This window comes from Pelodiscus sinensis, chromosome 14, assembly GCF_052426305.1.
Source record: "Pelodiscus sinensis isolate ZL-2025 chromosome 14, ASM5242630v1, whole genome shotgun sequence".
Classification (NCBI taxonomy): domain Eukaryota; kingdom Metazoa; phylum Chordata; order Testudines; family Trionychidae; genus Pelodiscus; species Pelodiscus sinensis.
This window is the reverse complement of record NC_143065.1, coordinates 41,315,146-41,327,687: the sequence shown is the minus strand read 5'-3', so window position 1 is coordinate 41,327,687 and position 12,542 is coordinate 41,315,146. Positions and strand designations below refer to the sequence as shown.

The window sequence follows — 12,542 nt, the reverse complement described above, 5'->3', positions numbered from 1 at the left end:
AGTGCCTGCTGGGTTAGCGTGTCAATGTGAAAGGTCTAATGCACTTTCCCGCTTAATTTTTCATGCCCCAATCGGTGGTGGATGAACAGATAGGCGCTCTGTTGGGCTTCGGTTACGGAAAAATCCATTCTTTGGTGCATTTGTGTCGGCTCAGAAGGAAACCAAGCTCTGTGCTATGTGATTAGTGTTTTGTAAGCAAGGTTTCAGTTAACGCTCTAACATCTGTTGGAGGCGGTGTGTTTCGGGAACTTTCATCCCTCCTGTTGAATGGCTGCCAGAAATGTGTCCCTTCCCTGCAAGTCAATCAAGCCACTAATTGCATCATAATCAGAGGAAGCAGCAGTGACTGTTCAAGCACTGAAAACTAAGGTGTCCTATCCTAGTTTGCTCCGGCCCTTGCTGAGAGTGAAAGGCAGATGAGCCTTCGCTGAAATCCATATTTTTCTGCCTGACGCTGGTCTTATCTTGGTTTGCAGGGAGATGACTGCTCCGTTACTTGTGGGGCAGGAACGTATGGACCCAACTGCTCGTCAGTGTGCGACTGCAAAAATGACGGTGCATGTTCCCCTGTGGATGGCTTGTGTCTTTGCAAAGAAGGTAAAAGTAATTCAGATGTTGGCACTGGCTGCTGGTTGCGTTCAGTGCCACAAATGGCGCTGTCCGTTTGAAAGGATAACAATGCAGCCGTATGTAAATTGCAATTGATTTGCGACTAAACGGAATTGCACAGTCAGCAGCTCTGGTGTGTTCCATTTGTAAATTATTAGCTGTCTCCCCGTGTTTCTGAAAGAGTCTGACATGGCAGGGTTCACGACGGGCTACACTGCCTTTGACAATCTGCCCAGATTAAGTGGCGGTTTGACGCCGCACTCCTCTGTAGCAGACCAGAGAACAGATTGGGATTGGGAGTCACAGCTTCTCCCCCCAATACCCCCATTGCCCATTACTCTAGGGGCAGTCATTACCGCGCTGCGTCTTGGGCCGCAGTTCACTCCCCGGCATGCACCTGGACGGCTGCTTGGCTGGCAAATGGGAGGGAGCAGAGCTAGAGCTTCTCACACGCTCTGCTCCTTCCCTGCCTCTTCCTCTCAGGGTGGGCAGCTTTTGCTCTTCTTCAATATGAGCCAGGGAGCGAAGACAGCCAGGTCTACACTAAAAGGGAAGGTTGAATCAAGGTATGCAACTCCAGCTACATTAATTACGTAGCTGGAGTCAATGTATCATGATTCGAGCTTCCCTGTCAACCCACAGTGGGAGGCTGACAGGAGCAAATGTTCCCATCAGCTTCCCTTACTCCTCACAGGAGCAGGAGTACTGGCTACCAATGGTGGTACCCTCTGAGTTCGATTGAGTGGGGCTTAACTAGACTCACTAAATCGAACTCCAGAAGATCGATCGTGCAGCCTCAAACTTCCGTTTAGTGACGACATGGCCTGTGTGACTGGAACCTCCCTCCATCCAGAGATCTCTACAATTGCAGTCTAGCACGTCCCCAAACACAGGGTGCGGTGCAGCTAGTATTCCCCAGGACCACTACGTGCACCTCTCTGCAGATTGTGGCATCTCCTTCATGAGAACAGCCGTGAGCTTGTGCTCTGGGGAGCTCTGGGAAACTTTCTGCCTTCCTGACTCAGTGTCTTCTCCAATCCGTCTTTGAACTGTGCATCTTCTCACAACCCCTGCCTATATGGCCTTATATGGCATGCTTGAGCCGTAACAAGTACTGAAGCAAATAAAGACGCAAGGAAGAGCTCTGTGTAAGCTCAAATGCTGATCTCTCTCACCAAGAGAAGTTGGTCCAGCAAAAGAGATTACCTCACTCAACTTGTCTCTACTATCCGGGGACCCACACAGCTACAGCAGCTCTGCACACAATAATACAAGTTGGCATTTCAAGCAGAAATTAATCAATCACTGTATAACTCCATTTCACTACCGTGTCTAAACCATGGTGTTTCTGCTAAACTCCATTACATAGCGCCGCGGCGTATTGAATGCTGTCGGGTGGCTGGCAGTTAAGATCGGAGCCTCGGTGACTAGGTTAGAAGCGGGTTTGGGGATGTGTGTGTGTCGTTTAGAATGTGACGAGCCAGCAGTGTCATGTAGCAATTCTTCTGTTGACATTGTACACCGGCTCTTCAGTATGAAAAGGCCTGTGTGGTTCCATATTCTGCCCCGTCCATAGCCTCTTAGCCGTGCTGGGGCCAGAGAACCATCAGATCTCCCCAGCTTGTGCAGCTAGCTTAGCTGTTTCGTACAACTCCCCTGGAACGGACCCTTGGGGGTTATAACCAAAAGGTAAACCCTAGCCCAGGCTGCCAGGGGAAGCCAGCATCCAAAAGCTGCAAATTCTGTGCTCTTTTCCCTCCCACCTCCATCTTACTGCACCATACAAATCCTAAGTGTACCAGAGACTCTTGGCCACTTGGTCTGTGTGGAACGTGTCCGTGCTTGGCTGGCGGGGTGTGGAGAACAGTGCAAATGGGTGCCCGTCACTCTGCCTTCGTTTTTTTCTTTTCCTAGCAATGACAGTGGAGCCAGCATCCCCAACCATGGTTTCTGTTGCATCTCTCTCCAGGGTGGCAGGGTGTCGACTGCTCCATTCCATGCCCAAGTGGAACTTGGGGACTTAACTGTAACCAGACATGTCACTGTGCCAACGGAGCAGCCTGCGATCCAGTGGATGGGTTTTGTCTTTGTTCCCCGGGGTGGCAAGGAGAGTTCTGTGATCAGCCATGCCCGGTGAGTATTTATTAGAGTCCAGCTGCATCTGTTCTCAGTGCTTTTCCCAGAGGATGCATCCGGCATGCCTAGCACATATAGAGATTGAGAGTAAATTTTGGTCGTGGACTCTAGTGGAGGAATGAAGACAGTAATCTGGAAACACCAGCTCTGAGTTCTATGCAGACAAGTAGAGTAAGGTTGCACCTCTAGAAACCGGGACTCTAGTCTGGCACCATCCATGGTCTGGCACCAACACAGATGCTCCAGAGTCCTGGTGCACTGTGGGGGGTGGAGAGGCCCGGTTGCGTGGGGGTGGGAGGCTGACCCTGATGCAGGAGGTGGGTGGGAGTCCAGCACACAACACAGCTGGGCTATGGAGCAGGGAGGTCCAGGCAGCCCAGCACACAACTGGGCTGGAGGGGCCGGGATCTGGTGTGCAGCTCAGCTGGGCTTATGGGAGGGAGGCCAGGAGTCGGGCAGTCTGGTGTGTGTGTCTTGCTGGGGGGGGCGGACTTGGTGTGCAGCGCTGGGGTGGGGAGCTGGAAAGGCCGGTGGAGCAGTAGGGCAGAGTGTGGGGCCAGCAGCAGGGGGTCCAGAAATGACCTCCCCTGGTTCGGCAAAATCCTCCATCCGTACCAGAGAGGTCCGACCTGTCGTTCCTTTTTCTGCTCCCTACTGTCAGCGAGACGATGGTGCACTCTGCGTTGTCTCTTGAACATTGCTCCGTATTCTTCCTTTGGTTCTTTGTAGAAGTGCTAAGCCTCCCGTTATTTTACCCTGACTGTAGCATGTGAATTTTAAAAAAATGCAACTTTGCATTGAAATGGACACGGTAGATGATTGTGCACATTTAAGGTCCACGATCCAATTACTGAGGTGCTTTTACATTTATGTTTTTGGAAGGATGGAACATATGGCGTGAATTGCAGTGAACGCTGTGACTGTAGCCATGCAGATGGGTGCGATCCTGTCTCGGGGTATTGCTGCTGCCTTGCTGGGTGGACAGGTAAAAGGACAAAGCTATTCTATGTAATATGCACTGTTCTTACTCTTGCGTCGACTGGCTGTGTGATTTTAAACAAAATACCCAGGAGAGAGATTATAAGAATTGTCCCCGATCAGAAATGCTCATGATGCTGGGAAAGGAGAAATGGCTTTGATTAAATCTGTGCTCATATTCACTGAAGAAGGCTTCAAAGCCTTGAGCTAGATCTCACCCTTCTGTAAAAAGAATTCTTACTCACAAGGAAGCTCTTTTGCAAAGTTTTTCACGTGACGTTTTCTCTTCTCTTATCCTCTTCCTAGAGAGAGATTTGTGGCCTTGTGGGTCCTGGGACCTGCGTAGCCAGCAAAGCAAATGGCAAACACATGAATCCAGACACTGGTTGCTTCTCCTATGGCAGCATAGCTCCTGTGGGGATCATATGTCCACGAGCTGTCTCCTCTGTGTTTGTACTGTATCCATTAACCCCACTGCCAAGAACAGCACGTGTGGAGAGCAAGTTGATGCTGGCTCCGCAAGCAGTTCTCTTGGTGGCATAGAAGGAACAGAGAGAGGCTTTCCATAAGCTCCTGGAGAGTGCTGGCCAGCCTTGGAGATCCCAAAACTTTGTATGAATTAGGGATGTAAAATCCTATGTGATCGGTTACGTGGTTAAATGCAGGGCTGACACTGTGTTTAACCGATTACAGGGGGTGTGGACAGGGGAGGCCATTCCAGCCTCGCTGCTCCTGGACTCTGCACGGGGGCTGATGCCACAGCTCCTGGTCCCTCTGTGGGGACTGCTGCAAGGGCTCCCAGTCCCAGCCCCTGCCTGTTACCCATTAACACTCCTGGTCCGAATCAAACTGAGATTCTAGTGCTGGAGAGCACCGTGGCTGTTGCTAATCTTGGGTCCTTAATCTCCATGTGGTTCTAAAATGACGGCGATGCAAATAATCCTCCATTTCCACAAAGTCAGTCTCTGCTCCATTGGAAGCAGGGCAGCAGCAGGTGGAAACCTGTGGGACTTACTTTTAAGAAATGAAAGTCTGTCTTCGTGGCTGTGAATGCACCATCACATCATTAGCCCTGCTGCCCAAGGGTGGCAGCAGCATCGGAGATGTAACAATAGCTTGTGTGGGGAACTCTACTGCTTTCCGAAACAACGTAAGACTTGGAGCAAGGAGCGGCGCCGGGTGGTGTGAGCTCAAAGCAGCCAGCACATTCAGAATCCTGCAACCCAAGTCCTAATTAATGGTATACACCACTGCATCCCTCCTGCTGAACGGCCTCATCAGTACAGCAACTCCGCTTCCTAAGGTGAAAGGAGAGAAGCCGGCAAAGCCACGTGAGGTGTTTAAAATTTGAAAACCACCTTTTTATAATGAAATAGGATGAAAAAATAAAGAAGTGCAGCATGCTGTTTAGAAACTGGGCTGCTTTCTAAACAGCATACTCAACATGCATACTTTAGAAACTGACCTTCTGCAAGAAGATCCATTTTATAAGCTCGCACACTCTGGGGTTTGCATTCCTTGCTCTGTAGACCTGTGTGATCATGTATTTATTGCTGACTTTTTAATGAGTAATTAGAGGGTACCTCGTCTAACAGATAGGGGTGGTTGTTTTTTTACTACCATTCCAAAAGAGATGAAAGTACAGTTGATCCCAGAATTGGGTATATTTTTGGAGGTAGCAAGAGGCTGGTTCACGATGTTCTAGGATATTTTCTTTTAACATCTTTTTGCATGTAGCCTCCTGTAAAAAAAAAAAAAAAGTGTTTCTTCTTGTCAACTGTTTCTGCATTCTGTACCTCAGGACGATATAGCCAAACATTTCATTTCTAACTAACATTCTGCCCTTATTCTTACAAACACAGGCACACTTGCAAATGTGCCACACTTGCTGAAAGTAAGGATAATATCTGCATTACCCCCTTGCTTTTTTCTTTCACTGCTGAACAATATACAGACTAAGGCCTAACCGCCTCCTGCAAACTCTCCAAGCATGGAACTCCATAGAAATTCAGGATCACGCTCCAATTAGGGAAGAAAACATTAGGTTAGAATTTCAGACCCAGTTGAAATTGACATCTAGATAGAAACGTGACAGGTGCATGAAAACTGCTGATAGACAGACAGAGCCAACATGTGTTTTGTCAATTCTGCTTTCAGTTTTTTTTTCCCGTTTGGCTTCACACCAAATAAAAGGATAAATTCGACTCATTTGTATTTGAAAGTATGTAATTTCAGAGACTTGTCAGCTAGATAATTATATATTCACATTGGTGAGGATGTCATCAGAGAAGATTAATCTTATGGTCTGAAGCTGTTGTGAACTACTCCATGATGTGTGCTTTGCAAACAGGATGGGATAAATAATTCAAGATAAAAATTGTGCTTTCCAAGTTTGGTACTAATTAGACGTGGCCTATAAAAGACGAGGAAAGTTCAGGAACATCTGAAGACTTTATTACCCGCTCACACCAGGCAGAGAAATTCATGTGACTTTCTGATCCTAATGGCCATGAAACTTCATCTGAAACAGCATATTCTGTATGTTCGTTCTACATGTGGGACTCCCATCGATGCCAGTGTGAAGATCAAAGGGAAGATACAGGCCGTGTTCTTTAAAGTAGGTTTTCAAGATGCTACTGACATAAATCTCCAGAGACAGATAAGATGATAGGAGCACACAGGAAGGACTGGGTGAGAAAATGTAGAGGGGGAAAGTCTTATAAGGGCTGAGGATGCAAGGTAATCCCCTAATCCATGGTTGTATGATGATGGCACCTACTGGGGCTTGATTGTGCTGGGGCAGCGTATGACATGAGACAGTCCGTATCCTGCAGTCTAAAGCCTAGATTAAGACCAGACGCAATCAGTGAGTGCAGCTGACAGCGCAGTTGAGTGTAGGGATGTTAAATTTAGATTAACTAATGGAATAGTCAATGGGATTTCCATCGATTATTGTTTAGTCTATAAGGGCGCTTCCGCCTTTGAATTGTAGCAAGAGCCCTGTAGCACGGGACTTCCTTTTGAAATATACAAGAGGCCCACTGGGGCTCTTATACATTTCAAAGGCTCAGGCGCCACAGGAAGTGTGGGACCAGCAGGGGAGTCCCACTGACCCCGCGCTCCCTGCGCAGCTTCTGCATTTGAAATGTACAAGAGCCCCCTGGGACTCTTGTACATTTCAAAAGTAGAATCACGGCAGAAGTGGCAGGATCAGAGACTGCTTCAGTCCCCACTCATGCCATTTCCCACTGTGCCTCTACCTCCCCTACTCCATGGAGATAGTGCTGGGGGGAACTGGCTTTTAAGTTGGCTCCCCCCAGCACCTACTCCTGTTCCCTCGCCCTTGCTGCCTCTCTCTGATAGAGGCAGCAAGGGATGGGGAGCGATTAGTCACATTACTAGTCTGCTGTCTGATAAGCTCCTTTTTACCGGATAGTCGACTAGACGCTTACATCCCTAGTTGAGCGAGTACCAGCAATGGAATCACAAAGTTGCATGGGTCCAGCTGTGCATAGATAAGCAATTTGTCACATCAGGAACAAGCGGTAAACACTTATTCTGGCCCAGATGCGACCTTCAGAGCGATGCCTGGTACCTTCAGTGGAAGTCCCTTCCATGCTTTTGAAGGTCGCTCTTGGACCCACATAAACAGAGTTGAAGCAATTCCTCTGGGTCTTTATTACTGAAAATTAACACACACACCCCAGCACACTTTGGCCTGATACACGAAAGTATGTTGCTCATCTCCTTGGAGAGCTCTTTGAAAGAAGTGTGACCAGCTGCTGGCTAAGCCAGAGCTCTGCCACTATAGCCTGGCTGAGAAGGGAAATTGAAACCAGCTGAGCAGGCCCAGGCCTGAAGGGCTAATTGGAAACAGCTGTGGGCCTCATTAGCTAGGAGACTAGATAAGGCGGCCAGAAGGGAAGTGGAAGGGGAGGAGCCAGAGAGTGGCCGAGTGCGCTCCCCAGCCAGATAGAGAGGGTAGCCAAGTTAGCTGCTGGACCAACAAAGGAGGTAGGAAGGTGATGGGAAGTTGGCACAGACAATAAAAAGACACAGATGATTGCACAAAAGAGTCTCCAAGGGCTCGTCTAGACTGCGTTCCTCTCTAGAAAGAGGAATGCAAGTGAAGCAGGTTGAAAATTCAAATGAAGCGTGGATTTGCAAATCTCACACTTCATTTGCATAATCCCATGAGTGCGCTTTTTCGAAAAAAGGTTTTTCGAGAAAAAAATCTTGCAATCGAGACATAGCCCAGGTGATTTGTGGCCGAAGAAGGGGCCCCAGGGCAAGGGGCCTGAGCGAGGCCTTGCCATAGAGGGTATTTATGATTAAAAGAACAATAAACGTTGGCACAAGGGCGTTCAGATAGCAGAAGCAAAGTGAGAGTGGTCAGCCTGGGCTAGGATCACATCTCAGACATGCACATGCCACTGAATTTTGTTCCACGTGGAGGAAATGGTAAATGTTTTAAAAAATTAAGGCCCCACTTGGCAGGGAATTGAGTACCCATGGCCCTGGTTCAACAGTGCATTTAATCACACGCTTAACGTTAAGCAGGTGAGCAGTCTGGTTGAAATTAAAATCACATGCTTGAGTTGGTTGCTAGATAGTAGAGCCAGAGGGTTCACTGCTCAGCAGGTTTAAGCCTCAAATGAGCGAACTCAGAGCTTTTTGAAGATTTGCAAAGGTCTGTCTTGTTCTGAGCTCAATTGTGTATTTCAGCACCCATTTGCTTTCTCAAGATGCACCTCCAGCTGTGTGCATCTGCCTTACACCTGCCAGCATGGTAGTCCTTTCCAAGGCAGTTTTGTGTTGCACGTGGAGTGCTTTTGTGTTAATTGCATTGAGTTCCTTGTGCGAACCGAGAGTAAACACTGGAGGACACGTACATTCTGGCATATTTGCTGATTTGCAGCAATGTGCAAGCAGGCAGGGCCAAGGATATCCAGAGTCCCAGAGGTGAGAGTCAGGGGCGCACGAGCGCTGGGCTCTGGATATAAATTCAGGCCAGAATCCTCTTGGGTTTTGTTTTTAAATAAATAATTAGAAAATAGAAATAATCGTCTCATTTGCCTTGGTGGCCCAGCCCAGGGTGAGCTTTGGTAGATGTTGTCCATGAAGTAGGCTTAATAGCAGCTGCAGATCCCAGGAAGTACAGCTACTTTGCCACCCTTACAAGCCCTCTGCTCTGACTCCAAACAGTCTGCCTAGTCCACCGAGTTAAGGGCATGGTGGTGTAGAATTTGCTATCCTTTTTGATACTACAGTGGGATCAAATAAGAAGGTGTAGATAGTGGAATATTTTCAGATCCTTTAAAAGTTACAGTCAGAATAATCCTATTTATCTGAATTCACTGAATCTGAAATGCTCTCACCTGAATCCTGTTTGCCTGATTATTATGGAATGCCAATAGCATCTAGATTCTCCCAATGTGAACAGTTCAGTTTAGCCCTGGACTCCTCTGATTATCCAAATGATTTTGATGTCCCCAAAACATGTAAAATAAATGGGGTTGTTCTGAAAATGTAAGATGGAAAATACACAACAGTTTAATGAAAAACTCCACTGGGAAGTATCAGAGGCTTTTTTTTTTTTTTTTTTTAAACACAAGGTTCCATGCTTGTTAACCTTTAATTATAATCAGGACTGCAAACACAGTCCAGGAAATTATTGTGGTGGTGGAAAAAAGTGTATCCTATAATTTCACTGGTGCTTTTAAACAATTCACAGTTTGTGCGTGTTTCACAAGATGAAGTTGCATCTCTAACCTAACAAATACAAAGTCACAATCTGTGTTTGCACTCATTCATAAGCTCAGGTTTGAACATTGATAGTAATATAAAACCGAATGGTCTCCAGTCATATCCAGATATATGGTACAATGGGTGTGGTGGTCTCATATCATTGGGATTGCTTCATGTGGTTGTATAAGTGAGTTAATGGGGTCAGGAAATGTAGGCTGGTCACAGATAAGGTGAGCTTTGAGGAATGAGACTTTGTCGGGGAGAGAATTTGCAGGCTACGGGTGACATCTTCACTGTCACTCAAACACAGAAACATGTTTCTTCTCTCCTGTGGACACATTAATTCAGTAAAACTGATAAGCCTTTTACTCAAAGGGAGGCCTTTTTGAATTTTAAAGAAACAGTGTCCACTTTGACAGTGGGCTCTGAGGTATTTTTAACTTCTCTCTATTCTGGGCTCCTTGTGGGCAGATGATACGCTTTGCAAGGAAAGAGGAAAAGAGACGATCCATTAAAAAATAAAATGCCATAAAAATCACTGTTTATAGCTGTGGCTCTCAAACTTTTTGGCATCACGCCCCCCTTTTTGATTTTTGAAAAACCCTCACACTTCCCCTCCCCAAAAATAGCAGCAAAATTTGTTGAGCAAAAAAAAAAGGAACTGAACAGGGCAGCAAAACTTGTTGGGGGAAGGTGGGTCACCTCGCACCCCCCCTGGAATTTCTTCACGCCCCCTCCAAGGGGGCATGCCTCCCAGTTTGGGAACCCATGGTTTATAGTATCATGATATTTCCCCATTTGTTGCAATACTTAGTTTATATCAGGGTCAGATTTTGCCCTCAGTTACACGGGTGTAAAGCTGGAATAATTCCCCTGTAAACCTAGAGTATCTCCACTGATACTTGCATACATGAAGGTAGACGCTAGCCTTATGCATGTAAAACCAGGAGAAAATCTAGAAGTATCACAATTTAAAGTAACTACTATAGGTTTTTAAATAGATTGATATGCATTATTTCAGGCACACTGAAATCCACTGCTCTACCGTGGTTACCAGTTCTCTGCAATATTGCTTTGCCAGTGTTCGCAGAGAGAAAAGCATAGCGAAGCTATGGTGACAAAACTGTGTAATAAGCCACCTCTACCATTAATTAAAAACTTGTTTGATCTACCACATAGTCATCTGTCCTAAGCACACACAGTGTGGATACGTTTCACGGGTGCGGGATTTATGGTGGAGGATGTGTGGCAAGCTTCATGAGCCACAGAGAAAGTGACAAATAATGATCTTGTCTTGGACTCCATTTGGCATCACCTTGGGTGTGATTTACTGTGAAGGCACTGGCGCTTTCTGAACCAGCTTCATGACAAGCAGGGAATTGGTGTGGCAGCAGAATTTCAGGGGTGTTTTAGAGACAGTCCATTATGTTAATGTGGGCAGCCACAAACCATGACACACATAGTTGAGGACTGCAAAATGACTCAACTTCCTGGAAGTCTCCATGCCTTGAATACCATTGATAAGAACCCTGTAGCTCAGTTGGCCAGATAGTATATGCCAAATAAATAAATAATAAGTTGATACACAGCACTTCAAGGTGCATTATGTTGTGATACAAATACATCTTTTTTTTTTCTTTTAATCAGACGGTTTCACACTTTCTTGGTTTGTGATACTAAGCATGAAATATTAGAATGAAGCAACAGCAAATTCCTATTAAACATGCAATTTCTAGATGTCTCATACCATTTTCCAAGCCATATTTTAAAGTTTATCATCCTTGGCAGACATATCCCAGATTTTTAAATTAATAATTTATTTTTGTGATTATTCTGTATCCTTAGATTAGATTTAAACAGATGGGAAAACTAGAAATTTCAGGAGTCATTCTAAAATGATGCGTTTTATTCTCTCGCCCTCTCTCTCTCTCTCTCTCTCTCTTCTGGCCTGTGTACCTCAAATGTAGAAAAATCATTTCCATCTGAAAAGGTATGTGGTGACTCTCTGGGTTTCCACAAGTGCCCTTCAGTCTATAAATGTAACATAAGCCTATTAGAAATTAGCTTGAATTTTTCATTGAATTAATTTCAAATGAGTTGATAAGATTTTAATGCCATTCTGTGCTCACACATTCTCTCTTTGATGGGGCTCTTTAAGTATGGTTCCTGCTGATATAAGGCAAATTTTCAAAAATATGAATTATGAAGATATATCAAAGACTTCATTGATGTCCTTCTATTAATTATGACAGTGGTATTCCTTGGCCAATATCTAGGGCGCCTCAAAGTGTCATCTGAAGCAGACTTAGTTGTGTTTGTCTTAAGCCAGATCTGAACCACGTTTAGGGCACAATCCATTTTTCATACCTCAGTGGGAACAGGATCTGAGTACAAGATAGTGTATATTGACTCAAGTGGGACTACGCTTATGTTTAAAACTTAGCTGTACAGGATCAGGGCCATAAATAGGAAAAGTATGACCATAATTTTAGTACAATTTTAATTCCTTTTGGTTTTCATATGTAGTCAAATTCGTAGCTGGTGCAAATAGAAGTAGCTCCATTGTTTTCACTGGAGTTACATTAACTTAATCCACTGACGGTTTGGCGCAAAAGTTTCACTTGGTGCTAGATATATGCAGCTATTTTCACTTAATAAACACACATTTATATTGAATACAGGCTTGAACGTGTGTATGGCAACTTGTTCTGTAAATAGATCTGGGTGAATAATAATGAAAATAAGTCATGAGCTGTGTAGTGCATTAAACACAGAGGCTACGTCTACACTACTGGGTTTTGCCGACGGAGAGTATGCTAATGAAGCGCTGACGAAGTGGGTCTTTGCCTACGAAAGCTTATGCTCCTACACTTCAGTTAGTCTATAAGGTGCCACAGGACTCCTCGCCACTTTTGCAGATTCAGACTAACACGGCTACCCCTCTGATCATTAGCATTTGTCACTCTGTCATTAGCATATTCTCTGCCCGAGGCTCTTTGCGCAAGATCTGTATAGCTCCTTTTTTGAGGCATAAGGATCTTGTACAAAAGGGAGTTTTTGTGCAAAATGGA

General features: G+C 45.5%; 1 protein-coding gene across 1 annotated transcript in view; it reads left to right on the top strand.

The window, feature by feature from the left end:
- MEGF11 (multiple EGF like domains 11) overlaps nt 1-12,542 on the top strand; it is a 479,353-nt gene that overhangs the window by 375,950 nt on the left and 90,861 nt on the right. The window contains exons 12-14 of the mRNA XM_075896878.2: nt 477-597; nt 2,579-2,742; nt 3,628-3,730. Coding sequence (XP_075752993.2) covers nt 477-597; nt 2,579-2,742; nt 3,628-3,730 — 388 coding nt within the window. The remainder of the gene's footprint in view (nt 1-476; nt 598-2,578; nt 2,743-3,627; nt 3,731-12,542) is intronic.